Below are 25,255 nucleotides of genomic sequence, written 5' to 3'. Positions count from 1 at the left end.
TAAAACCGGGTTAAAAACGGTCCAACACATTATTAAAACTGGTCTGGTGAGTCCAGATGGACCCTGTTCCAAAGTGATGGGAGAATCAGGGTAAGAAGAGAGGCAGATGAAGTGATGCACCCATCATGCCTAGTGCCTACTGTACAAACCTGTGGGGGCAGTGCTATGATCTGGGGTTTCTGTAGTTGGTCAGGTCTAGGTTCATCAACAGGATGTGCTCCAAGAATGAGGTCAGCTGACTACCTAAATATACTGAATGATCAGGTTATTCCATCATTGGATGTTTTCTTCCCTGATGGCACGGGCATATTCCTAAATGACACTGAAACAGTTTTCCAAGTATAACATTTCAGTTTGCTCAGACTTTAAAGGGATATTCCACCCCTAATTGAAATTTAGTCAGTGGTCATACTCCCCAGGTAGTGTTCTGTTAGCATGAACACTGTAAGTGGGTTAGGGTTAAGGCTGTTAATGGTAACAGCTGGAATTTGGCGAGAAAAAGTCATGAAATTACTCAATAAATATCCTAATTTTCAATACTCACATCAGAAGTTAAAATATTAAGTAACATAAAGAAATTACAGTAGCCGATTTAGCCTTGGGACTACGATGCTGCTGTAAGCTGTCACTTACAATGGCCTGCTGCCCTGGGAATACCTAAAACAACACCTGTAGAGGAAATTAATCAGGAGTATGTTGTACCAGAGGACTACAGTTAAAAAATAGTATTTTTTTTATTTCATGAATTATTCCACACAAAATGCTAGCTGTTACCATTCACTTACATTGTTTATGCATTTTTTTTACATTGCACTTTTGCATTTTGTCAGTTTTAATTAAATTCTTGTACTTTGGTGACATGAGTCACGTTTAAGGTGCTCTGTAAATAAAGACTGAGTTGACTTTAAGCTAAAGCAAACAGAATATTGCCATTTTAGACACTTGTCTACGTTTTAGGGTTAGGGTTAGTAATTTGACACATTGTGACTATGACATGAAGCACCTTCAGAACAGGTGGAGAGTACAGCAAGTCTTCAGGCTTCAGATGGAAACATCTGTTTAGATATTCATTAGAAAACTCCATCAGCAGTTGGATGTTGTAAATGCTTTCTGCTATAGAGAGGACCTCCTTCAGGCAAATATCTGCACAGATCAGAGCAACAACATTCAATATGATTAGATTACGTCTGAATAGTTTAACGGTCACTTAAATAGGAGACATCTGCATTTAGAGAACTGACCTTCTAGTCTAATAAGGTCCGGGCAGTAAAAGTGGATCAGAGCGAGCAAAGCTGCACCATCACACACATCCTTCAGCAGGTCTTCCAAAAGGGGGAAATGCTGCAGAGTGCGACCTGCTAGGTGATCCCTGCGGTAGCGCACCTGTATGACAAGAGGTGAGCAAGAGTTTATGCAACCATATCTAAATCAATAATCACAGAGACACAACATTCATCACTTTGTAAATCACTGTTTGCTTTGCTTCTGTGAACATATTTTAACACCTTCAGCTACCTAGTTTTGCATCTAATCAGTTTGACAGAAAAGCATGGCATATCTGATGTGAAGCAGTGGGAATGGGGAAGGCATGGCAGGTAGGATGGCAATATCCAGTTAGAATAAAAGGCTGATTAGAGGTGGTGGTGGGGAAAACGAGAGAGAGAAAAGAATTTGACTCAAAAAAATAAAAAAGGCCAATAATAAGAACTTTACCACACGAGAGATCTCCACACAATGGGCCAAAGCATACAATAAATCAGCCTGATGGAGGGGAAAATGAAATGATTGGGAGGAAGTTACAAATGAAATAAAACAAACTGATTGGACGTGGAGCAGTTAAAAAATCTGGCTCTGTTCATGATGTGTTATGATGGTGATGTGTTTGACGGGCCAAGCAGTGTGTGGATACTTTAGAGAGGGCAACTGAAAGCAGACAGAAGTGATTAAAAAACATAAAGTTGACCAAATAAACAGTAAAGCAGGCTTTATGCACCAGATGGTTCTTATTACACCACAAATTATCACCATGTGCCAGTCCTATTTTATTACATTTTCTCATTAATTCCTGTTGTACGTTTTGTTTTTTATCCTAGCTTAAAGTGTGCTGTTCAGTCTGAAACACACACAATGAAACACAACCTAAACAGACACACACTCATACAAGAGAAAGCAAGCATTAGCACTTACAGGTACAAGCTTCCAGTACCATTTGGAGGGAGACTAGCATCCATAGAGGCACAGAGGGGAGGAATTCAGGAGGAAGTGTTACAAACAGGAAGAGCAGGAGACAAGTTCAGACACAGCTACAGAGCATCAGATTATGTCACGTTAGGAAGGAAGGAATCTGATCTGGAAAGGATCGGACTTCAAAAAGGGAAGGCAATGCACGACAGTCCTTGTATGCTTTGAAAGATAACGACAGGAGCTGTAATTTATCCCTACTATACTTTTTAAAAATAAATGTATTCAGACTGAGGTGATTAAAATGGAGTCTGTAGCGTAAAGTCATCAAAGAAAGGAGAAGACTTTGAAATTTGACTGGCTTCAGTTCCCACCCCTGCTCCATCTCCCCTACAGGAAGGAGCTCGCACGCACGCACGCGCACGCGCACACACACGCGCACACACACACGCGCACACACACACACACACACACACACACACACACACACACACACACAGCCTTATAGCACTAACAGAAGACTGTTGTGGCTGCATGTTTACAATAGAGCTCCGGGAGTTGACGTCACTTCTCCCGGCATGCAACAGTTCAAATTGAAACGGCGCCATATTGGCATGCAGAAGCCGGCAGCTGGACTATTTGTTATTGTCAGAAAACTCAATCAAACGGGAAATATGGTAGATTCCTGTTGTGCCCCAGGATGCAGAACAGACGCGGACGACATAAGGAATGAGCCATCTACAGGATTCCCCAAGATCCGGAGCGCCGCAAACGTTGGATCATTGTAATAAAACGTGCTAGTGACCGGGCGAAAATGAAGCTGTGGGATCCAGAGAGTAAAGGTTTTCGCTTATGCAGCGACCACTTCATATCAGGTACTTAAACCAACGTTTCCTCAACTGTGTGTGGTATTTATTTTAAATGCTTTTATTATGATTCTTAGTGGGCTTCCTAAACTTATTTTGGCGTGGCTTTTTCTGTCTTATTACTCATAGCAGCAAGTAAACATCACGTAAAACGTTGCCTCGTGAGTTCTGCGTGCTGCCGTTTACGTGTTTTATGATGACAGCAATTAACCGGCTAAGCTGTATTTAATTTTTAAGCAATGGTTGATCAATTGTCAGATCACACATAAAAAGCACTTTGGATTGCTATTATCTGTCTCACCGAGACTACTTACGTGTAAATCTGTTATTTGTCCGTCCATCCATCCATTTTCATCCGCGTATCCGGAGTCGGGTTGCGGGGGCAGTAGCGTGACTTCCCTCTCCCCAGCCGCCGGAGCCAGCTCCTCCGGGTAAATCCCAAGGGGTTCCCCGGTCAGATCCGGTGTTGTGCCGGTAAGAAGTCCGCTCCGACAGCTTCTGGCGTCGGAGCGGGCAGTAGAGTCGAGAGTCCCAGACCTTCTCCCCAGCCCCTCCGGCCGGGGGAATCCCAAGGGGTTTCCCCGGCCAGGTCCGGTGTTGTGCCGGTAAGAAGTCCGCTCCGACAGCTTCTGGCATTTTTAAAAAGTATCCCAGGGGCACGGTAAGGGTCGGAGAAGTTTAGTCTATTTAATTTCTGACTATATAAAACGATTTCTTCTGTTTTAAAGTGTGAAGTAAACTCCAACGAAGTAAAATCCAAGCGGATCCCGTTCATGTTCATGGTTACATCCGTGTTTGTTTACCTTTTTTGCATGCCAAAATGGCGTCCACTAACAGAGTCACGTGGGGTCCGGAGCTCTATAAGCCCCTACTCAGACACACCTGATTCTAACTGCTGAATTATCTCCTCGGGTTTCACTGGGTTCTGTTAGAGCTGCGAAGCACTTGTTTCAATCAAATCTGGAGTGTTCAAGCAGGGAAACATCTAGAACTGCAGGAATCCAGCTGACATGATGCTAGCACACCTCTGCTAGTGCTGCAACAGGCTAAAACAATAGTCGATGTAGCGTAGGGTTGAACGCTACACTTAGCTCCAAATGATGAATCCCTTTATGTTCCCCTCATTTCTTCTATAGTAAGCTTGAAGTTTACAGACTGACAATAATTCAATACAGATTGAAATAGCATTCAAGCTAGATTGGTGTGTTAAGCTGACCGAGGTGTCTGCGTCATCCCACTGGGACATATTCTCATTGATTGGCAGCTGCCTCTTGTGGATGCACAACTCTGTAGGCTCATGTAAATGATTTGGTTTGCATTACAGGCCAAGGGAAGGATTTAGGAATAATATAAATTGTGAAAGATTATCTACTTCATATCATAGAGAAGGATCAGATTTTTTAAGGTACTTTAAACAACGTAACACTGCATACCCCAGCTTTAAAGAGGACATATTTTACAAAACTCCCCTTTTGCATCCTTTTGTGCTGCTTTGTGGGTTTCTACTTCCTCCATCAACACCCATTCATTTTCTGTCAGTGTTCAGTTTTAAGAATTATGTGCCTAAAACAAGCTGTTTCAAAAAGTCCTCATTAGTCACATCATAAACAGAGAAATCAGAATAGAAACACCCCTCATGTGCTAGAGAGAGCTGCTGCTGGCGCAGGAGCAGCAGCTCTACTTTGAGCCCCTCCCAGATAGTGTAGCTTTTCAGTTTTTAGCAGCCTGAGCGGAGGGGTGGTGTGCACGTGACCAGCTCCAGTTTGTTTTCTTACAATGACAGAGCTCTGAAACGGCTCATTCTGGAAGATACTGAATACGTCACTGTCAAAAACTGCTGAGATTCCTTTATTGACGAAGGATTTAGAACAAAAGACTTCATAAACTCTCTTTGTATTGACCAGTTTGTGATATGTACTACTTAGTAGAGACTCTAGAATATCTACTGGGTAGCAAAGGTGTGGAGACACTTTCGGGCATCAACATAAGGTGTGCACTAGGGCTGCTCGATTATGGCAAAAATAATAATCACGATTATGGTGACTGAAATTGAGATCACGATTATTTAGGACGATTTTTCTATTTATGATGATTTTATTTGTTTTTCTTCAGTCATAAAATTGCTCAGGGCACAATCAGGACAAAAAATAAATAAGAAACAAGATGATCACTAAAATAACTCCTGATTCCCAGTATAAAAAGACCAATATACTTACAGCTCATAGTTTATGACCCAAGGGCTATAGTCCTTGGTTTAACTCATTTAAGTCTAACCAGTACAGACCCAAATACCAATATCTTGCAAATACTGACAGCAAGAATTATACAGTGGCATTTATAACAAATAAACGCAGATAAATTGATGTTCACAAAATATTGCATAACATTTATTGAAGTCGTGTCAATGTGCTGTAGGAGAGTGCACTAGCACCGTGTCCTCAGAGAGATTCGTTGTTATTTATCAGCGTGAGGAACTTATTTCTACCTTATTTATAAACTATGTATGTACAAGTCATCCATCAGTTAATGTAATAATTGTCCCAGCCACAGCTGCACCCCCCACCCCCCAACCCGGTCTCACAGCAATCGGGGCAAGCTGCATGTGTGTTTAGCGTGCCTCACGCGCACATTTAGCCGTTTTTAGCGGCTCAGGAGCCCGCAGGTACGGTGTGTGTGTCACTCACTCTGGTTAATCCAACAGGGAGCCGGCTCCGAGAGCCGTTTCTTTAGCGACCGACACATCACTGCATCATTACCTTTCCTATAATGTCCTGAAGAACGGTCCGAAGCGCAGGCGGAGTGTTTAGCTAACCTGCAGGAAACGTCGACGACAGTTATCCAGAAAGTAGCTAAGGGTTACCAGGGATGTTTCTGAGGTGTTCGCTAGGTACTTTAAAGCGAAAAGAAGGGGGTCTGAAAAGCTACTAGAAATAGCGTCAAAGTCGCTAAGTTGGCAACACTGTGGGAGGAGCACTTCATTTGCAACTCGGGGCAGCACAAGTGTGAGGAGCAAATAATCTGCTTGTTTTGTTTTTTATAATCGTTCAAAACTCAGATCGTAATCGTGATTAAAATTCGATTAATTGAGCAGCCCTAGTGTGCACAAATCTGTGATGACAAGTTGGAAGAGCTAACAGCCAAAGACAAAGAAAATATTCCTGGAGGAACACATTGTTCATCACAGAATGAAGAAGCAAAGAACGTGTGAGGTAGAAAAACAGGGTAGTGTTTTACCTTGTGATGGCTGGGTGACTCCAACAGATGTTGCTTCATTTTACTCTCTTTTTCTGTGAGCTCCCTCATCTTCATGTTAACCTGAAACAGAGACAATGCTGTTGGCCAGTGCCGTATAATAACTTAACATCTATATTTGGTTCTTACCTTGTTGATCCAAAAAACCATTGCTTCTTCCAGGGTGTAAGGAAGCTCCTTGGAGGCGCTGATATTTGAAAAGCGCTTCACGCTAGACACCACCATCTCAATGCTGATCATCTCTGCAGCGTAGGCCACCATCAGAGCATCAATGAGCTGGATGTGAGAGCTCTGGGGAAACAGAGTTTGGAATTAGCTTTTTTGTGTAAAAAAAAAAATGAAGTAACTGTATCGATCATGTTCAGTCTCTATAATACTCCAGCAGCCACACGTAAGTATTGTCTGAGAACTATTATGCCAAACAAAAGCATGAGTTTAGTGATGCTTCTATTTGTCATTTACTGAGTAACCAAGACTAATCAGCAGCTTCCAAGCCAGGCTGGATCTTGTAATGTTTTGCACTTGTGTTATGCATCTAATATCTCAATGGAGTGGACTCATATTAAATAAAAAATGTTGCACACTTTGTATCATAAATATTTCTGCTGCAGACTCTAAAACCTGCAGAGCTGTAATGTAACTAATGCATTATTTATTTCAAGACTTTTAGCTCCTATTTGACTCAGGAAAACAAACTCAAATGAGCTAAAAAGTAGCTCTAAATCTTGACTTGCTATTTCTTAATAATAAAACTATTAACGCAGGATCTTGAACATATATTTATGCTATTAGAGTAACTGAACAAGCTACATCCCATAATAATCCATGTTGGCTTCGTATTTTCATTATTTGATTTAACTTCTCTGAACCACCTTATGAATTGTTGAGGGCTTGCATAGCGCCCAGGGTTCTACAACCCCCCAAGGCACATTACAACACACACACACACACACACACACACACACACACACACACACACACACCTGCTGGTAAAGATGAATTACAATGTAGCCACATTTGCCTTGGAGCACACAGATAGAAGCGAGGCTGCCAGCTACTGGGACCACAGGTCCCTCCGTCCTCTACCGGCAGCAAAGGTGGGTTAAGTGTCTAGCACAAGGACACAATAACTCTGACAGACAGAGTGAGTCTCAAACCTGCAACCTTCCAGTTATGGGGCGGGCTCCTAACTCGTCTGCCACTGCCTTAACCATCTTATGGCAACAACTTTGACACAAATCAGCATACCTCATTAGCTAAATAAGACCGGACCAGTTCAGAAAATAAATTTGACAAACTTTAGGTAAACAGATTAACATTTCTGACTTAATAAAATAGTTAAAAGCTAGTTTCAAACTAGCCAGAACGAACTACCAACCATTTTGATGGGAGATGAGCTGAGATCCAGAACAGACACAGGCATGTTATCGGTCTCCAGAACATGGATGCCTTTTCTGGACAGGGCTTGGATGACAGACTGGTGGCTTTGGAGGGAGGCTGCCTGCTCAGCATGAAGGATGAGCCCACATACATGGCAGTAGAGCTCTCCGGACAGCAGCAGGTGGATGATGGGGGGCTTGATGTGTTCCTGCTCGTACTGGTCTGTATAGAAGGGGTCACGCAGATCTGCAGGGATGTCATCTGAAAAAAAGGCAGAAAATAAAGGACAATTATGTGTGGTTGGATTGTTTTTAACCTAAAGGTGCAGTTTTTGTCATTAGGAAAAGCCAATCATGCAAGCTAGATTTAGAGAGAAAACAATTCAAAGGGGCCCCTGTCTATAGGCTCTCCCTTCGTCACAGAATCTGATGCTTGCAGAAAATTTTATAACAGCCTTGCACAAGCAGACAGACAGCTCTGCTGAACTTCTAAGGTCACAATTTCCAGAACCAACTCCAAACCAAACCAAATCAAACCTCCTGCTAGCATAGTTAGCGTGCAGTGTTTTTATGGTGAAAAACTGTTTTTGGCTTTCTCGGTTTAAATGTTAAGAGCTCAGTGCAATCGACAATCTGGGAAATCCCCACCACTAACCAAACCTTCACAACATGAGTCAAACTTCGTCCTTCCGGCTGCTCACTGCAACGCGTCATTTTTCCAGGATTGCACTTTTCTGAGGCCATTAACTTTGTTCTTTTTTAATTTTTTTTTACCAAAAACATTTTATTTATGTTGCCATCAGTATGTGAACAGCATTTCAAGCAATGTGGAAAAACATCTACCCTTAATTGGAGATGTGGGATCATCAAGTGAGTTTTAAACAAAATTGTGTTAATGTAACACTTCTGGAGTCGTTACAGTATACTAGGACCAGTTTGGTTCTACTACTAAGCAGTAATGAAGGTGACTAGTCATTAAAAAAAAACAAAGACCAGAAAAATAAGTTTAAATCACCGGCTTATTATTTTTAGAACAGAAAATACAGTTGACATACGATTCACAATGCACATAAAACATTTAACACCAAGGAAATAAGATATTTTTATTTCCCCCTTTTTGTCCAGTAGTTCCCGTTTATCCCATTTGTCTCAAAACCTTTTATTTGGCTTTAAAAGGATGCTTTTTTCAACCTAGGTTATTGTTTTTATTAATTTCAAGTTCTAAGTTCAAGTTTGTCCTTTAACCTATTTAAGTTAACACTGTTATTTTAAATCTAGTTTAATTCTTTAATTCCAAGATTTAATTTAATTTTGGTTTAGTTCACTTTTAAATTTCAATCATTTCCTATTTGGTTTCACCCAACAAAATTATTTACATTTTCATTAATACCATTACAGCATTAAAATGTGTGGTTGACCAAAATAAAAAAACAGCATAAAATGTAAAAACTTAAAACAATTCAGCAAAAAGCTGAACAAACCCTTTAAAGAAAAAAATGTTGTATTTCTCCTTTAGCCATAAATCCCAGAATTATTCTGAATGGTTATCCCGTGCTTCGTGAGTCCAGCATTCTTCTGCAGAGGTGTATGGATAAATCCTACCAGATTCCAGTGAAAGAACGCAACGTCCAGCAGGCTGAGTTTTTCTCCTTCTGCAAGGCACAGTTCAAGGGGTCCGGGGGTGTGTTCACATGCTACAACGTTTTGGAAAAACTTTAGCAGATTTATTATCGGACAGCTCTGCAAGGACTTCATTTTAAAATGGGAAAATGTTGTATTTTGGTTTTTTTGCAAGCACAGAAAGGAAGATGTATATTTTGTTATAAATTTGATAATTATTCTAGCTAAATTCTATCTCCACAAATGCAAGTATAGTAACCAAAAACCTAATTTCAAGCACTATTATAGTGACACTCTATCTTACATAAAATTGATTAGTGGATCACTAAACAAAAAAGCTTTAAAAACTATAACTATTTGCACCACCTATAATTTATTTGGATGTGTGTAACATTTCTGTAGTGCACCCCCTGGCATATGTTTCATCTTCTTTGTTCAATTTTGTATGCAATTTGTTTGTATACTTATCACCTTGTTCAATAAAGTATAGAGTAGGGCTGGGCGATATGACGATTTTAGACCGTTTTACGATCTACACATCTGACGGTCTGTCATTTTTGAGAGACCGTTTTATCACGATTCACAGCTCTGCTGTTGAATTTCTGCCTCTGAATGAAAAGGGAACTTACCCCAGGCGAATGACACGCCTTTGTTTGACCCTTAACCAATCAGAGTGAGTCATAGTAATATATTAGTGCCCGCTTGTTTTCACCTTCACCTGTGTGTGAACAAACATGGCTTCGCCGCGGCTGAGCGACACGTTCCGAAGAGGAACGCAGGGTTTCCTTAGCGCGCGGCGCTAACAACTTAGCGACGTGACATGTCTCGGAGAAAGCGTAAAAACACGTTGGACGCTTCTTCTGAAGCAGGAAAATAACACCGCTTCTTAAGCAGAGCACGACGTCGCCTCGGCTCGTTCACCCTCTGCCGAGCCGGTGTCGGTACCGACTGAGCTCGGTCACTGGGTCGATGGAGCTGCCCCGTGACTGCCTGATGGAAAACCAGCGGGTTTCATCAGACTCGTAAAGTTTCTTGTTTTTGTTAGGGACCCCCTGTATTTTACCGCTCCCTCCTGCAGTCTTCCCCTATGAACATTTAAAATGATTCTGTAAATCCGTGTATCAATAGAAACAATCTCTGCCTCTGCCAGCTGCAGTAAATGTAGTCTCCAAATAAGAGGTGCATTCATCTGTGTATCTCCTTTGATCCGCATTAGTGATATTCTCAGCACCAGAACAGGGAAGCAAAGAAAGATTCCTGAGTTTGTTAGTAATTTTATTTATTAGGTGCATCTAACCTGTTCTATTTTTCTCTGAAATGAGATCAAATCAGTGCTTCTATGGGTTGTCTCCAATCTGCACTGGAAAATTTTACTTTATTTAGAGACTTGTTGCAGAAAATATTCAGAATGCGCAGTTATTTGCTACCACAAGCGATCTCTGGTCCAGCCGCACATCAGAGCCGTATTTGAGCTTAACTATCCACTAAATGAGCAACTGGGAGCTACATAGTATTTTGAACAAGTTAATGTTTGCACAATACGTTTGCAATTGACATGTTTGCACTTTAAATATGTTTACGATTTTAATTTATGTTAAGTTACTTGAAAAACGAGAAAAACTGATTTTTGTAATTGTTTCTCTCAGGGCTTTTATCATCTCTGGTGTGAGTTTAAAATATAAGTGTGTTAGCACTGTGCTGATTATCCCTAATATGAATAAATGTTTATTTATTCAATGTTTCTCTTCTTTAATACGCAATTGAAGTTATGCTATTCATGGATAAAAAAATCGTGATAAAATTGAAATCGTGATAAAATATTGGAAAAATCGTGATATTCTATTTTTGCCATATCGCCCAGCCCTAGCTCCGGACCCCACGTGACTCTCAGTTAGTGGACGCCATTTTGGCATGCAAAAAAGGTAAACAAACACGGATGTAACCATGAACATGAACGGGATCCGCTTGGATTTTACTTCGTTGGAGTTTACTTCACACTTTAAAACAGAAGAAATCGTTTTTTATAGTCAGAAATTAAATAGACTAAACTTCTCCGACCCTTACCGTGCCCCTGGGATACTTTTTAAAAATGCCAGAAGCTGTCGGAGCGGACTTCTTACCGGCACAACACCGGACCTGGCCGGGGAAACCCCTTGGGATTCCCCCGGCCGGAGGGGCTGGGGAGAAGGTCTGGGCTGTCGGAGCGGACTTCTTACCGGCACAACACCGGATCTGACCGGGGAACCCCTTGGGTATTTACCCGGAGGAGCTGGCTCCGGCGGCTGGGGAGAGGGAAGTCACGCTACTGCCCCCGCAACCCGACTCTGGATACGCGGATGAAAATGGATGGATGGACGGACAAATAACAGATTTACACGTAAGTAGTCTCGGTGAGACAGATAATAGCAATCCAAAGTGCTTTTTATGTGTGATCTGACAATTGATCAACCATTGCTTAAAAATTAAATACAGCTTAGCCGGTTAATTGCTGTCATCATAAAACACGTAAACGGCAGCACGCAGAACTCACGAGGCAACGTTTTACGTGATGTTTACTTGCTGCTATGAGTAATAAGACAGAAAAAGCCACGCCAAAATAAGTTTAGGAAGCCCACTAAGAATCATAATAAAAGCATTTAAAATAAATACCACACACAGTTGAGGAAACGTTGGTTTAAGTACCTGATATGAAGTGGTCGCTGCATAAGCGAAAACCTTTACTCTCGGGATCCCACAGCTTCATTTTCGCCCGGTCACTAGTGCGTTTTATTACAATGATCCAACGTTTGCGGCGCTCCGGATCTTGGGGAATCCTGTAGATGGCTCATTCCTTATGTCGTCCGCATCTGTTCTGCATCCTGGGGCACAACAGGAATCTACCATATTTCCCGTTTGATTGAGTTTTCTGACAATAACAAATAGTCCAGCTGCCGGCTTCTGCCTGCCAATATGGCGCCGTTTCAATTTGAACTGTTTCATGCCGGGAGAAGTGACGTCAACTCCCGGAGCTCTATAGGGGAGGGAAAAAAGGGGGGGGTCCTGCGGGTGGCTCGCCATCTTGTTTCCCGCTTAGGAAATCCAACTCCGGTTCTAGCTCAGCATTTCCCGGTTCAAACCTTAATGGCCTATCATAACGATAGAATAATATGCATAAACATTTAAAAATAACACACAGATAGCCCTTAGGTATCAGTAAAAGTCTGGTTTTTTAGCTCATTTAGTCCTCAAGGAGGTGGCGCCAACATGGCGCACTGAAAAAAACGTTAAAGGCCTATGAACTACCGCCTGTGTGTCGAGTGAGCACAAATTCAATGTTGAAATCAACCATTTAAACATTAAACAACATAAATCTGCTACCTTGGCTTTCCATTTACATGAAATTAGCAATATAATACAACAAAACATTTCTTTTATCAAATAAAATACAGTTACTGAACTCACCAATAGGGCTGTTGCGGTAACCGCAAAAATGAAATATGCAATATGAAGAAACCCACCGCGCTGCATCATGGGCCACCGCGATTACTGAACTTGGTTCAACTCAATGATGCATGTTGAGAAGGATGGCTGCACTGGTATCAAAACGAAACGTTACTTCGCTCCTGTGGGAGCACTTTGGTTTTCAGTACGTCAGCTGCTGCGCAGCCAGAGTCCTTGGCCGAGACAGAGCTGCCACCAGCGGCAAAAAAATAATAATAAACGCTCGGAGACCTCCTGAAGTCCCGGACAAGCACTGCTTCTGCAACCGTCCTGAAGAGAGTTTGAGCCGAGCTGGAGCTCACTCGCTACCTGCAGGAGGAATGCATCCACCCTAAAGAAACCCCCTGACATGGTGGAGCAACAACCGGGAGAGATTCCCTTTGCTCGCCAGAGTCGCACGCAGGTACGTGTGCGTTAGTGCAACGAGCGCACCATCCGAGAGGGTTTTCAGTGTTGCTGGAAATGTTGCCACCCCTCTCAGATCCTCTCTCAAACCGTATCTGGTTAACATGCAGGTTTTCCTTGTGGGTAACAAGGACGTGACCGAGCTATAAATCACCGTCATTCGTGTGTGTGAAAGTGAAATGATAGTGCGCCCGCCCCCCGGCGCGCGCGCGCCCGGTACATGTAATTTTTTATGCTTGATTTTAAACAACTAAACAAAATGGGGACTTGTTTCTTATTTGTTAGACGCTGCAGCCAAATTTGCATTTAAAAGTTTAACCTTCTCCTGAATTTTGTTGTTTTTAAGTTCAGTCGGACTCCGACTGTCGGAGAAACAAACGTTACTGCGATCTGTGTTGTTACTGCCCTTTGATCTGCATTCAGTAAAGTGTTGTAAAAGAAGGCACGGCAATTTTTATCCTTTTTTAAATGTGTAAACATTATGTTTAGATAGTACTGCAATAAAAAAAGTGCTGCAATAATATCGCACACCGCAATATTAAGCCACCCTGAATCACCGCAGGGGGAATTCCTCAACCGCGACAGCCCTACTCACCAAGTCCCATTCAGTTATGTTAACACCACCACCAAGGCACAGCAGGTCAGGAAACAGAAATACCTTCTCCAGAGTCTCAAAATGGCTTTATGTGGACTTCTAGGTTGGTATTTAATATATTTTTTGTCTTATTTACGCAGCAGCACCGCAGGGAGTGTCTGCATCTCTTCCTCCACAGCGCCAAAGTGAAGGAACTACCCGGTTGGCTGTAGCGGATCATGTGTCACGCTGCAATGTGCCCTTCAAATTAAGAGTCTGAACAGATATTTTTGCTTTTTTTCCTGAATTAACACAAAAACCCATGAATTTGCAAGTTATTAACCTTTTAACATGCTTTTAAACACAAATAAAATACTACATCATGAAATTTAAAACTACTGATGTTTTTAATGAGTCGTTTTAACCATTATGATCTATCTATTGACTATTTGTAACCTGTAATGTATTTCTTTTGACTGTTTCTATTAACAGGCTTTTATTTATTGGGAGTTATGTTAACCAGGGTTACACCCTCCCCTCTTAAATGTATGCAAGTCCCTTTGCATAAGACATAGGTCAGACTACCTGGATATCATGGATTTCAATAGAGCTAATCACAGCCTCACTTAAGCTCTGGAACATGGATTGAACTATGCTGAACAGAGGGTTCCCCAATTGAGGGTAAGTTAAGTGCTTGGGCTTTGTTCTTTCTCAAGATGATCTTCTGACAGACTGTTCTGCAGGGTCATTTCCTTCCGTTTCACTGTTTACAGGTTCAGTGTCATTCACCTGAGTTTGAGTTGCTTCCTCATCATTAGTTTTGTTTGAATCCAACGCATTGTCTATTTCATTTTGTTGAGTTATGTGAACTCCTTCCGTTGCAGGTTCAGGCAACTTTTCCTTTTCAGGTGGGTTCTCCATTTCAGGTATTCTGTCTTTTTCAGGTAGATTTTCCATTTCCGGTTTGTTTCCACAATCAGGTAAGTTTACATTTATGTCCATGTCCTCTTGAACAATATCAGGCACTGTCACATGTTCTGAAGCTTGAGAATTGTCTGATTTGGGTTGCTCATTTACAGGGTTTGACTTAGTCTTGGGAGGAAAGACTACTTTGTATTGTTCAAACGACCTAGAGATCTCTTTGAGAGTATCTGAAGGGTAATAGAGGGGTGTAGCGTTATTAAGATCCTATTGTCTGCCCTTAACAGCTGCCCCTTCACACAGTAACAACGTGTAGGAATCGCCAAGGTCGGATGCTGGTTTCAGTATGTTTACATTCCAGAAGAAGAGAAGAAGAAGAACGCTTTCCATTAATTAATCAAAGTACTTTATTTGTGATAAAGCTAATCAAAGCATATGTTGATCAATAATAATCAGGTGAATGATCTGTGAAATAAAGATGTCATGAGTTATGTGTTTAATGAATAAACAGGACTGCACCAGACAGACTGATCTACATTAACATGGAAACGCATGACACATTGTTCTCAACCAATCAGAACTTTCGTCTGTCGTAGGGCAGAATCTGGGTTGTTTAATGAAGTTGTCCAATCCGGTTTACTAAGATTTGTTAACAACTAGGGGATATAAAACAAGGCAACGCCATTTTATACTCAGTTCCATTTTAACCTCAGCTCTGTTCGATCTGAGTTCCAAAGGAGTTACATCATACTCTCAACGTAGTTTTCAACCAGCTCTCGATCCATCACCGCAAAAGAGAGGTGCAGCCTGGCCAGATGCACTTTCTACTTTAAGCTGAGAACTGTACGTCCCTTCAAAATAAGAGCTGAACTCGCTGACGCCTGCCGCTGCTACCGGAGTCGACCCGCAGACTGGCTTTGTAGTGCTGCGACCGCTGTTTCACCAGCTCCAGCACATCTGAAGGTCCGAGGACCTGGCATTTCCTGATCTAACACGGGAGGCCCCATACGGTACGTGGTTACGGCAAAATGGCTGCTCATGTCATCAGCTTCTGAAGCCTCATGATTCGTAGTCATAACAACCAGATCCGCCTACGTCAGCCTAGAGATTCTGGACACACACACACACACCAACACGAAACATCCAAATCCATATGCATCCATCACGGAGTTAGTCCTGGTAGATTGTAAGAATTTATAATTATAGAAATTAAAGATTCTTAAACGATCCCAACTCTCTCTTTTCTTGTCTCTCAGTCAATACAAGGTGTTTAAGTAAACTCCCTGATGATAAAAACAACCACTTCTGATTATAATATTTAGATCTAATTACAGTGTATAAATATACAAACTACAGATCACTACAGGGGGTAGTTTTCCTCTTCCTCAGAGTTGTATTCAAGCTCATGTTTGTCGGGATCAGTTGTTGGGTGTTGGCGTGTGCTTGGCTGTTGGGGCTTTACTTGTACTGCTGGAGGATTTTCAGGGGCAGTTGGCAAAAACCCACAAGGTAACAAAAGGTCTCTGTGAAGAGTTCTAGTGGGACCATTGTGATGCTCCGGTTTGACTGTAAATACATGGAGGTTGTCTTTTTGACTAACAACCACGTGGACAATGGACTCCCACTTATCAGCCAACTTGTTCTTTCCCCTAATCCGAACATTCCTTACAAGCATGCAATCTCCAACACCTAGGACAGATTCAGTTACATGTTATGTTCAGCAACTTTGCTAACATTTTTGGTAGCCAGTTGGTAGCTCTCCTGAAGGTGAGATTTGAGGGCTTTAACGTATTGCGAGTGAGACTGCTGCTGGCGATAGTTCAGGGGGACATTGAAGGCAAGATCAATGGGTAGCCTAGGCTGCCTACCAAACATTAACTCATGCGGCGTAAATCCTGTACTTTCATGTTTGGTGCAATTATACACGTGAACGAGTGGCTTAACAAAATCACACCAGTGTTTCTTGTCTTCTTCTTTGAGGGTACCCAACATGTTTAGTAAGGTTCCATTAAACCTCTCCACAGGGTTTCCCCTGGGATGGTAGGGTGAGGTTCTGCTCTTTTGAATCCCAGCTAGGTCGCATAACTCTTTGATAGTTTTAGACTCAAAGTCTGCCCCCTGATCACTATGCAACTTCTCGGGAAATCCATAGTGGATGATAAAGTTTTCCCACAGCACCTTGGCTACAGTTTTAGCATTAAACAACATAAATCTGCTACCTTGGCTTTCCATTTACATGAAATTAGCAATATAATACAACAAAACATTTCTTTTATCAAATAAAATACAGTTACTGAACTCACCAAGTCCCGTTCAGTTATGTTCACAACATCACCAAGGCACAGCAGGTCAGGAAACAGAAATACCTTCTCCAGAGTCTCAAAATGACTTTATGTGGACTTCTAGGTCGATATTTAATATGTTTTTTGTCTTATTTATGCAGCAGCTCCGCAGGGAGTGTCTGCATCGCTTCCTCCGCAGCGCCAAAGTGAAAGAACGTTGTTTACGGATTGTAACCCCAGATTCTATGAGTCTAGTCGCAGCCCTTAAGCTAGCTGCTATTGGAAGGATGATCTCAGCATCAGCCAATCGTGAAGAGCTTAAATGTACGCCCACCAATGGTGGGCACCCCTGTGGGTCTATAAGTGGAGCGACTCCACTGTTCGCCTCCGATGGCTCTTAGTCCTAACAGAACCAGTGGGGCCATTGGCTTAAGGGCTGCGACTAGACTCATAGAATTTGGGGTTACAATACGTAACCAACATTCTATTTCGTCTAGTCGCAGCCCTTAAGCTAGCTGCTATTGGAATAATGCACAGCTGGATGGGTTAACACCACACTGGTTAGCTCAACCAATGGACACACCCAACATGTCTCCTTTTAGCGAGGGTCGCTCAGCCTTAACCCAGGGCTTAAAAGGCTGAGGCAGCCAGAGAGAAGAGTGGGGCCCCCACTAAAAATATCATCCACAAGAGGATGAAATTCATTTAGGTAGGGCTGATGTGGTGCCATAGTGCTTTCACTCAGTCTGCTGAGGTCCAAGCACTGAACGAGTGATGGATCCTGAAGACACATCTCATAAATAATAACGAGTAAAAGAACAGGGTGAAGCCCATGAAGCAGCCTGACAAATGTCTTCCATCGACACACCACTGTGGAGCGCCATAGAAGAGGAAATCCCTCTGGCTGAGTGAGCCCTGAGTGTCTCAGGAGGATCCCGCCCTGATGATGTGTAAGCGAGTGAAATGGCGTCACACAGCCAGTGTGAAAGATGCTGGGTCGACAGCGCTTGCCCAAGGGAAGAATCTCTGTAGTACACAAACAGGTTTTGTGAGCGGCGAACCCCTGAAGTGCGTGACACATATCGCGCGAGCACACGCACCGGGCAGAGAAGGTGGGAAGCCGCCTCCTCATCAGAATTATGGGGAGGAGGAAAAAGTCCAGCCAATGAAATTGACCTGGATTTGAAGGAAGTATTAATGTTTTTGGGCACAAAGGCTGGGTTGGGGCATAAAACATTGGACCCGCCATCTTCCTGGATCCTGAGGCATGCGGGAGCCACTGAGAGGGTGGTTAGGTTGCTCACTCTCTTAACTGATGCCAGCGCCAGCAGCAAGGCAGTTATGAGTGACAGGAACTTGAGTGAGACCTGGTCCAAGGGTTCAAATGGGGCTTCAGATAAGCCGAGCAGAACCACCGTTAGATCCCACTGGGGAATTAGCGGGCGGGACATAGGTCTGTTCCTTCTGACACCTTTTAGAAAACGTTTTGTGATGGGATGATTGAAAACGGATCTATCTCCAAAACCCTGGTGACAGGATGAGATAGCTGCAGCATGTTTTAATAGTGCTGAATGTGAGGCCCCTGTCCATCAGTATCTGCAGAAACGATAGGACATCTGCCAGCTGGCAGGAGAGCGCTTGAACATTCCGCTCTGTGCACCATTTCTGGAAAGCTGCCCATTTAGCAGCATAAGATGTGACGGTAGAAGGCGCCCGCGCACTCTGAATCGTGGCGACCACATCATGCGGCAGCCCAGAAGCCTCTAAGCGTGACCGCTCAGCGGCCAGACCCACAGCCGTTGGCCTATTTTCGGAGGATGTTTGATTATCCCATCCGCCTGGAGAAGGGCATCCACCCTCCACGGAAGCCTCCACGGGGAGCCGGACACTAGCGCTTGCAGGTCTGGAAACCATGACGCGGACAAGCATCTGGGAGCTACCAGAATTACCGAGAGCTGTTCCGACCGAACTCGGTCCAGGAGATGGGGAATCAGTGGGACTGGCGGAAATGTATACAGGAGCGTCTGAGGCCAGGCTGGTATGAGAAGGCGTCTGCTCTGAGTGGGGGGTGGTCCTGGGGACTCAGGGAAAACCACAGGCGACACTGAGCGTTTTCGCGAGCGGCGAACAGATCCACAGAGGGTTCCCCGAACTTGATCCAGATCTGTGATATCAGTGCGGGATGCAGATGCCAGTCGGAGTCGCGGGGTCCCCCTCTCGACAGGATGTCTGCTGCCACGTTCAGGACCCCCGAATGTAGGTGGCTTTGATGGACAGCAGGTGGACATGTGCCCAACACAGTAAATCTGTGGCTACGCGCAATAGTGGGAGGGACCGAACTCCCCCTTGGCGATTTATGTAGGCTGCCGCCACCTGGTTGTCTGTGTGAACTTCGACATGACGGCCCTCGAGAAGGGCAGCGAAGTGTCTGATCACATTCCTCACTGTCATAAGCTCCAACACATTTATGTGCTTGTGCGTGTGGGAGGGCCAGTGATCTGCCACTGTATGGGACAAGCACGTGCCCCCCCATCCCAACAGTGACGCATCCGTAAACACAGATACGTGTGACGTAGGACGTCCGATGGGAACCCCGTGTGAGAGGATGCAGGGATCGCCCCAGTGAGCGAGGTCCCCGCCCACTGAAGGGGGAACCCTCAACATACGTCTCTTCTGATGTATCGGGAGTACCCGGAGGCAGATGAACCAATGCTGTAGGCGTCTCGTGTGCAGTAAACCTAACGGCACCACAGCGTGGGCTGCAGCCATCATGCCCAGAAGTTTCATGACTAACAGGGCTCTCACGATCTTGCGGGGTTGCATGCGGGAGATCACTGTGGTGAGATCTGCCGCTCTCGCCGGAGACAAACGTGCTCTCATCAGGGAGGCGTTCAGCTCCACCCCGAGAAACACAATCGACTGGGATGGAAGTATGGAGCTCTTTTCCCAGTTTATGGAAAACCCCAGGGTTGACAGATGCTGTATTAACTTTCTGGTTTGCTCTGATGCCTCATCCTTGGACTGGGCGCATAGGAGCAGATCGTCCAGGTAAAATAAAAACCTCATTCCCGCCGTGCGCAATGGCAGCAGAGCGGTCTCCAGATATTTGGAGAAGGTGCGCGGGGCTAGCGAGTAGCCAAAAGGGAGACGCTTGAACTGGTATTGAACTCCCTTAAATGAAAAGCGCAGGAACTTCCAGTGTTTGGGAATTACTGGGATGTGGAAGTATGCGTCTTTCAGGCCTTTTGACGTGAACCAGTCCCCGGAGCGCACGTATTCTAGGACTTGCCTCATTGTTAACATGCGGAAATGCATCACTGCTATGGAGCAGTTGAACAGGGAAAGGTCGAGAATTGGTCTCATTCCTCCCGACTTCTTCGATACTACGAAGTAGCGGGAGTAGAAGCCTGAGAGCTCTTGTCCGCGAGGGACTTGGGAAATGGTGTCATTGGACAAAAGTTCTCGCAGCTCCAGCTCCAGGGCCTGAGATTGGTCCTGTGATGTGAACGTCGTCTCCACGATCCCGTTGAAGGGAGGAGGAGCGGACTGAAAATGGAGTGTGTGACTGCAATGAATGGTGTCCGATATCCATTTGCTCATGAGACAAAGGCGGCGCCATTCTTGCGCGCGTTACGACAGCGGACGCGTGTTCAAGGTCACGTGAACGACGTCTGAGGACTGGGTTCGCGCCCTTACCTCCGTTGCTCGCACCAGAGAACTGGGAGCGACCCATGGAGTGCTGCGCTCAAAAGGGCGAGTGTGAAACAGCTGGAAAAGGCTGATCCGCACCGCGGAGCGTGGAGTCCAAAGATAAAGGACGAGTGGGAGCCGGGCCCATGCATGGGGATCACACAGTGCCAGCGGATGGAGCCGTGCACTGTGTCGCCGTGCGTGGTCGCGACAGTGCCATGACATCCCGTCCCAGCCTACGTTGTGGGGGGAGCGGGATGTGTTGCACCTGGCTGGGAGCTAGGGCTGGTGCGCAAATGGAGCGCACCCGTACAGCTGGCCGTGTAATATGACTGACTGTGGGAACATGCAGATGTGTCGCAGTGCTTGGTGTGGGGAACATGTGCGAGGATTCAGCAGAGGATTCTGCAGAGGACTGTAGGATTGTGCTCTCTATGTGACATTTTTTGGGTTTTATTTCAAAACCAAAATCATTCACAGAGTTAACATTACAGTCAGAAGCACCCCCACCCCCCCCCCCCCCCCCCCCAACGAGTCATTTTCGTGGTTGCTTTCGGCGAGGTTCCTGCGAATGTGACTGCCAAGACGGTGTCTGCTGGCTCTTTCGGAACCGTTGGCCGCTAACTCTCTGGTCCTGCTGAGGAGGAGCCGAAGCGGGAGGCCGGCTCCGCGGGGCGGGCAGTGCAGCTGGGCGCCTGAAGTTTCCGCGCCGTTCGTCCCATCCTCTGGAGGAACGGCCGGAGTGAGAGGCGGACCAAGGGTGGACCAGGTCTCGCACCGTGGCTGACAGTTCAGCCGTCTTCTGAGCCCTCTCAATGACGCTCCTAAGATGGGGACCAAACAGAACGTCAGAGGTGATGGGGCCTTCCAGCATCTCCCTGTGCAGCTGTTCAGGAATGGAGGGCAGGGCCTTGAGCCACAAGGTCCGCTGGATAAGGGTCTGCCAGGCAGCAATGCGAGCAGAACCGGTGAGTACAGCAGCGCACAGATTGATAATGGCATCAGCAGTTTTAGTAATGATGGTTTTTGACTCGTCAGGAGCGTCAAGCTCATCCACCATTTTGGAAACGCCAAAGGCAAGAAGGGCGATGTTATTTCCTGCAGCGCCGGTCTGGAAGGTGCACTGGTGTGCGCGATCGGTGAGCTGCGTCAGCAGCTGGTCATGCTTAGAAGCGGGAACTGCTCGTGGGCCAGCGAGGTGGTTCTTGGTGCCAAACAGCGAGGCCAAGTCCGGCTCCATTGGAGGAATGGAGGGCCAGCCTTGGTCGGAGAAGCCCTCGACCATGGTAATGGGCGCATATGTGGAAATTTGCGCCTTGAGCTTAGCAGGCTCGGAGAAGGCGGCGGACCAGCAGCTCATGGCAGCGGGGAAGCGCGGCCAGACGGGGTCTGGACAGCGCATCTGTGTTGCCCCGAAAATTCCCGCCAAATCATCTGCCTCAGGCGGAGTCGGCTCTGGCACGGCTAGCCTCTTGCGGACCGCAGCCGCAGAGATGATGGCAGGCAGCTCCTGGAACAGTGCTCTAACTGCTGGCGGGGAGGAGCGAGAAGCCACTGGAGCAGAAGGACCCGCTGAGCGAGGCTCGTCGACCTCCGTGTTTTCCAGGAGGGAAGAAGGGCTATTGCAACCAGCCTCGTCGTACTCCTCACTGTCAATGACATCGTCCAGTCAGTTGAAGCCAGCCGGCTCCTGGCCGACGTTGAAGAACTGTAAGGCCTTGTCCAGCGAGTACATGTCAGCCACCGGAAATTTCTCGTCGGCGGTGGGAGTGAAGTACTCGACCCGGCGGACCTTTTCAGCCACAGGCAGAGCGGCACAAAACGGGCACGAGGTCTGGGGGGTCAAGGCCAGGCCAGCGTGATGAGCCCCGAGACAGACCTCACACTTGGCGTGCGGGTCGCCGCTGGAGATGGAGCCCGTCTGGCAGGCCGGGCAGGTCCTGGCGTCGCTGGACATGTTAGGTGAGTCGAATGCTTCTTGGATAATTGCTCTTTAAACGAAGCTCTTAAGCTTGGCTTGAAGAGATAACAGAGGCGAACAGTGGAGTCGCTCCACTTATATACCCACAGGGGTGCCCACCATTGGTGGGCGTACATTTAAGCTCTTCATGATTGGCTGATGCTGAGATCATCCTTCCAATAGCAGCTAGCTTAAGGGCTAAGATTAGATGAAATATAACTACCCGGTTGGCTGTAGCGGATCATGAGTCACGCTGCAATGTGCCCTTCAAATTAAGAGTCTGAACAGATATTTTTGCTTTTTTTCCTGAATTAACACAAAAACCCATGAATTTGCAAGTTCTTAACCTTTTAACATGTTTTTAAACACAAATAAAATACTACATCATGAAATATAAAACTACTGATGTTTTAATGAGTCGTTTTAACCATTATGATCTATTTATTGACTATTTGTAACCTGTAATATATTTCTTTTGACTGTTTCTATTAACAGACTTTTATTTATTGGGAGCTATGTTAACCAGGGTTACATTAAGACACAAATAAAGTCAGGCATTGACACTCGTGCACCGATTTAAACTCAGGTGTCCACGAGCACCTTGCTATGTTATGTAACAAAAAGCCTCTGACCGTACACACTATTAAAGTATTAACAGGTCTAGAAAGGAGCATGTTTAACACCAAAGCACTACGACCAAGTCAGTGGCTGATCAGCATGTCAGGGCCTGTGCAAGAGAGGCTTTAAGTCAATGAGTTAACAGGACTTAGTGGTGGTGCTTAAGCTGACTGTGTTTTCCTGCTCATGAACGCGGACATGGGGAGGCTATTTTTATACGCCTCGGACTTGTTAATCCAGATTTAAAGCCAGCAGGACTTTTGAAATGTAACTTCTGGCATGTTCTGTAGCGTTGTCGATCGTTAGTAACCATGATGTTGATTTGAATTTTGTTGTTAGGAAATGAGTCTGTCATGGCTTTTTTGTTTGGGTGTTATATTTAGTCTTTAGTTTGGTGTTTTTTTATCATTATTATTATTATTATTATTATTATTATTTTGCTAGCAGGAGTTATCTAAAGTGGGCATATAGTCTTTATTTCAATAAATCTTGTGTGGTCTCTACAGGCTTAAAAATTAAATGTTGAAGTCATTTAACCAAGTTATGTCAACTGGTTCCACTAAACTTAGATGCTTAAACTAAAGAGTAATATAAACGTTATATTAAAAGTTAATGTATATTACATTTAAATGACCCATACTTGTATAGCGCCTTTCTGAGTCAGAGGACTCCAAGCTGCTTTACATCACAGTGTCTCATTCATCCATCCACACACACATTCACACGTTAATGGTGATGAGCTACAATGTAGCCACAGTTGCCCTGGGACCCACTGATGGAGGTGAGGTGCCACTGGTAGCTGGGATTGATTCTACAACCCTCTGATTACTGGACAACCCGTTCAACCTCCTGAGCTATTTCTGCCAACTTTAGTGGAACCAGTCAACATAACTTGATTAAGAAAAGTCAACATTTAACTTCTTCAAGTGTAGCATGAAGGAATGCCTTGTGGGCTGCACTGTGTGGAAAACAAAGCTCCGGTGCTCCTGTTTCAGGGAAAAGAAGTTATTCAGAGGAGTTGGGGGTGGGGGAGGTTGGAGTCTTAAGCCGGGCAGATACTGTGTGACTTTTTTCACCCATAACATTCAGCTCCATCTCAAACTGTACAACTTGCTTGCAGAGCAAAGCTCACGAGTCATGTTCTCACACTCGGACCCAATGCTCAGATGCAACATGAATGCTCACACTGTATGTCTGGTAGCAACACGTCGAACCTTTGAGTCTGAAATCCTGGAAGACCCTAAGACTGTTGTGTTGTTATGTCATTTGTCCTTCAGGCTTGCCGTAGTGGACATGTAGGGGTTTATGGGGTTAGGGAAGAAAGACGAATTAAAGGAAGTTAAAAATGTTATGGGATATGTTTTAATTTACATAAACACAGAAAGCTTGCTTTCTTGACAATCCTCCTGTTTAAGCGGTTCTGGTACTTTTGGATCACAGCACTACTTCAACAGTGTGATACCCTCACAAGGGACAAGCAAAATATCAAACAAGTTTGATATTCGTGTAACCGTTTGATTGCTGATCATGAGCTGGTCGTGAGACATTAATCGTCTCTCTTGTATACTTCACAATGAATGCCCAGCTTTACTCGTTAATGATACGCAAACATCTCTTCTCTGATTGGCTAACAGTAATGAGACTCTTCCCCCACCTTTGTTTGCTCTTTTTTTGTTGTTGTTGTTGTTTCAGCATCCAGAAAACACCAGAGAACATTTTGACTAGTAGAAGCTAACTGTTAGCACTAGCATCTCCACCACACAGCAGAACTCCTCTAGGCTTGTGTTATTTATGGAGATAAAAACTCAACGTTGCAAAGCAAACTGATTCAGTGGTAACCAGTTGGAGATGAGATGTCCAAATATCAGAAAATAAGATTCCAAATCCTGCCATGTTCTGCCACTTTCTCCTCCAGATAAAGTTGACCTTTAACTATTGAGTTATTTTAACATTTTTTAGTTTTTTACTATTGTAAACTGTATGTGGTTTACTGGTGAAGTTGATTTGACAAATGTTGGCTGTTTGCT

At 44.6% G+C, this 25,255-nt stretch overlaps 1 protein-coding gene across 6 annotated transcripts in view; it reads right to left on the bottom strand.

The window, feature by feature from the left end:
* camsap1a (calmodulin regulated spectrin-associated protein 1a) overlaps window positions 1-25,255 on the bottom strand; it is a 49,559-nt gene that overhangs the window by 10,444 nt on the left and 13,860 nt on the right. For 2 of the 6 annotated variants that reach the window (XM_054744481.2, XM_015943002.3), the window contains exons 3-8: window positions 7,678-7,940; window positions 6,429-6,590; window positions 6,282-6,362; window positions 2,188-2,220; window positions 1,242-1,383; window positions 1,004-1,143 (exon numbers count right to left, since the gene is read on the bottom strand). In XM_054744481.2, coding sequence (XP_054600456.2) covers window positions 1,004-1,143; window positions 1,242-1,383; window positions 2,188-2,220; window positions 6,282-6,362; window positions 6,429-6,590; window positions 7,678-7,940 — 821 coding nt within the window. The other 4 variants (XM_054744482.2, XM_015943003.3, XM_070552399.1 and 1 more) reach the window with 3 other exon arrangements.

Source organism: Nothobranchius furzeri, chromosome 6, assembly GCF_043380555.1.
Source record: "Nothobranchius furzeri strain GRZ-AD chromosome 6, NfurGRZ-RIMD1, whole genome shotgun sequence".
NCBI classification, from domain to species: Eukaryota; Metazoa; Chordata; class Actinopteri; order Cyprinodontiformes; family Nothobranchiidae; genus Nothobranchius; species Nothobranchius furzeri.
The sequence above is the reverse complement of the archived record's forward strand: the minus strand, read 5'-3'. Positions and strand labels throughout refer to the sequence as shown.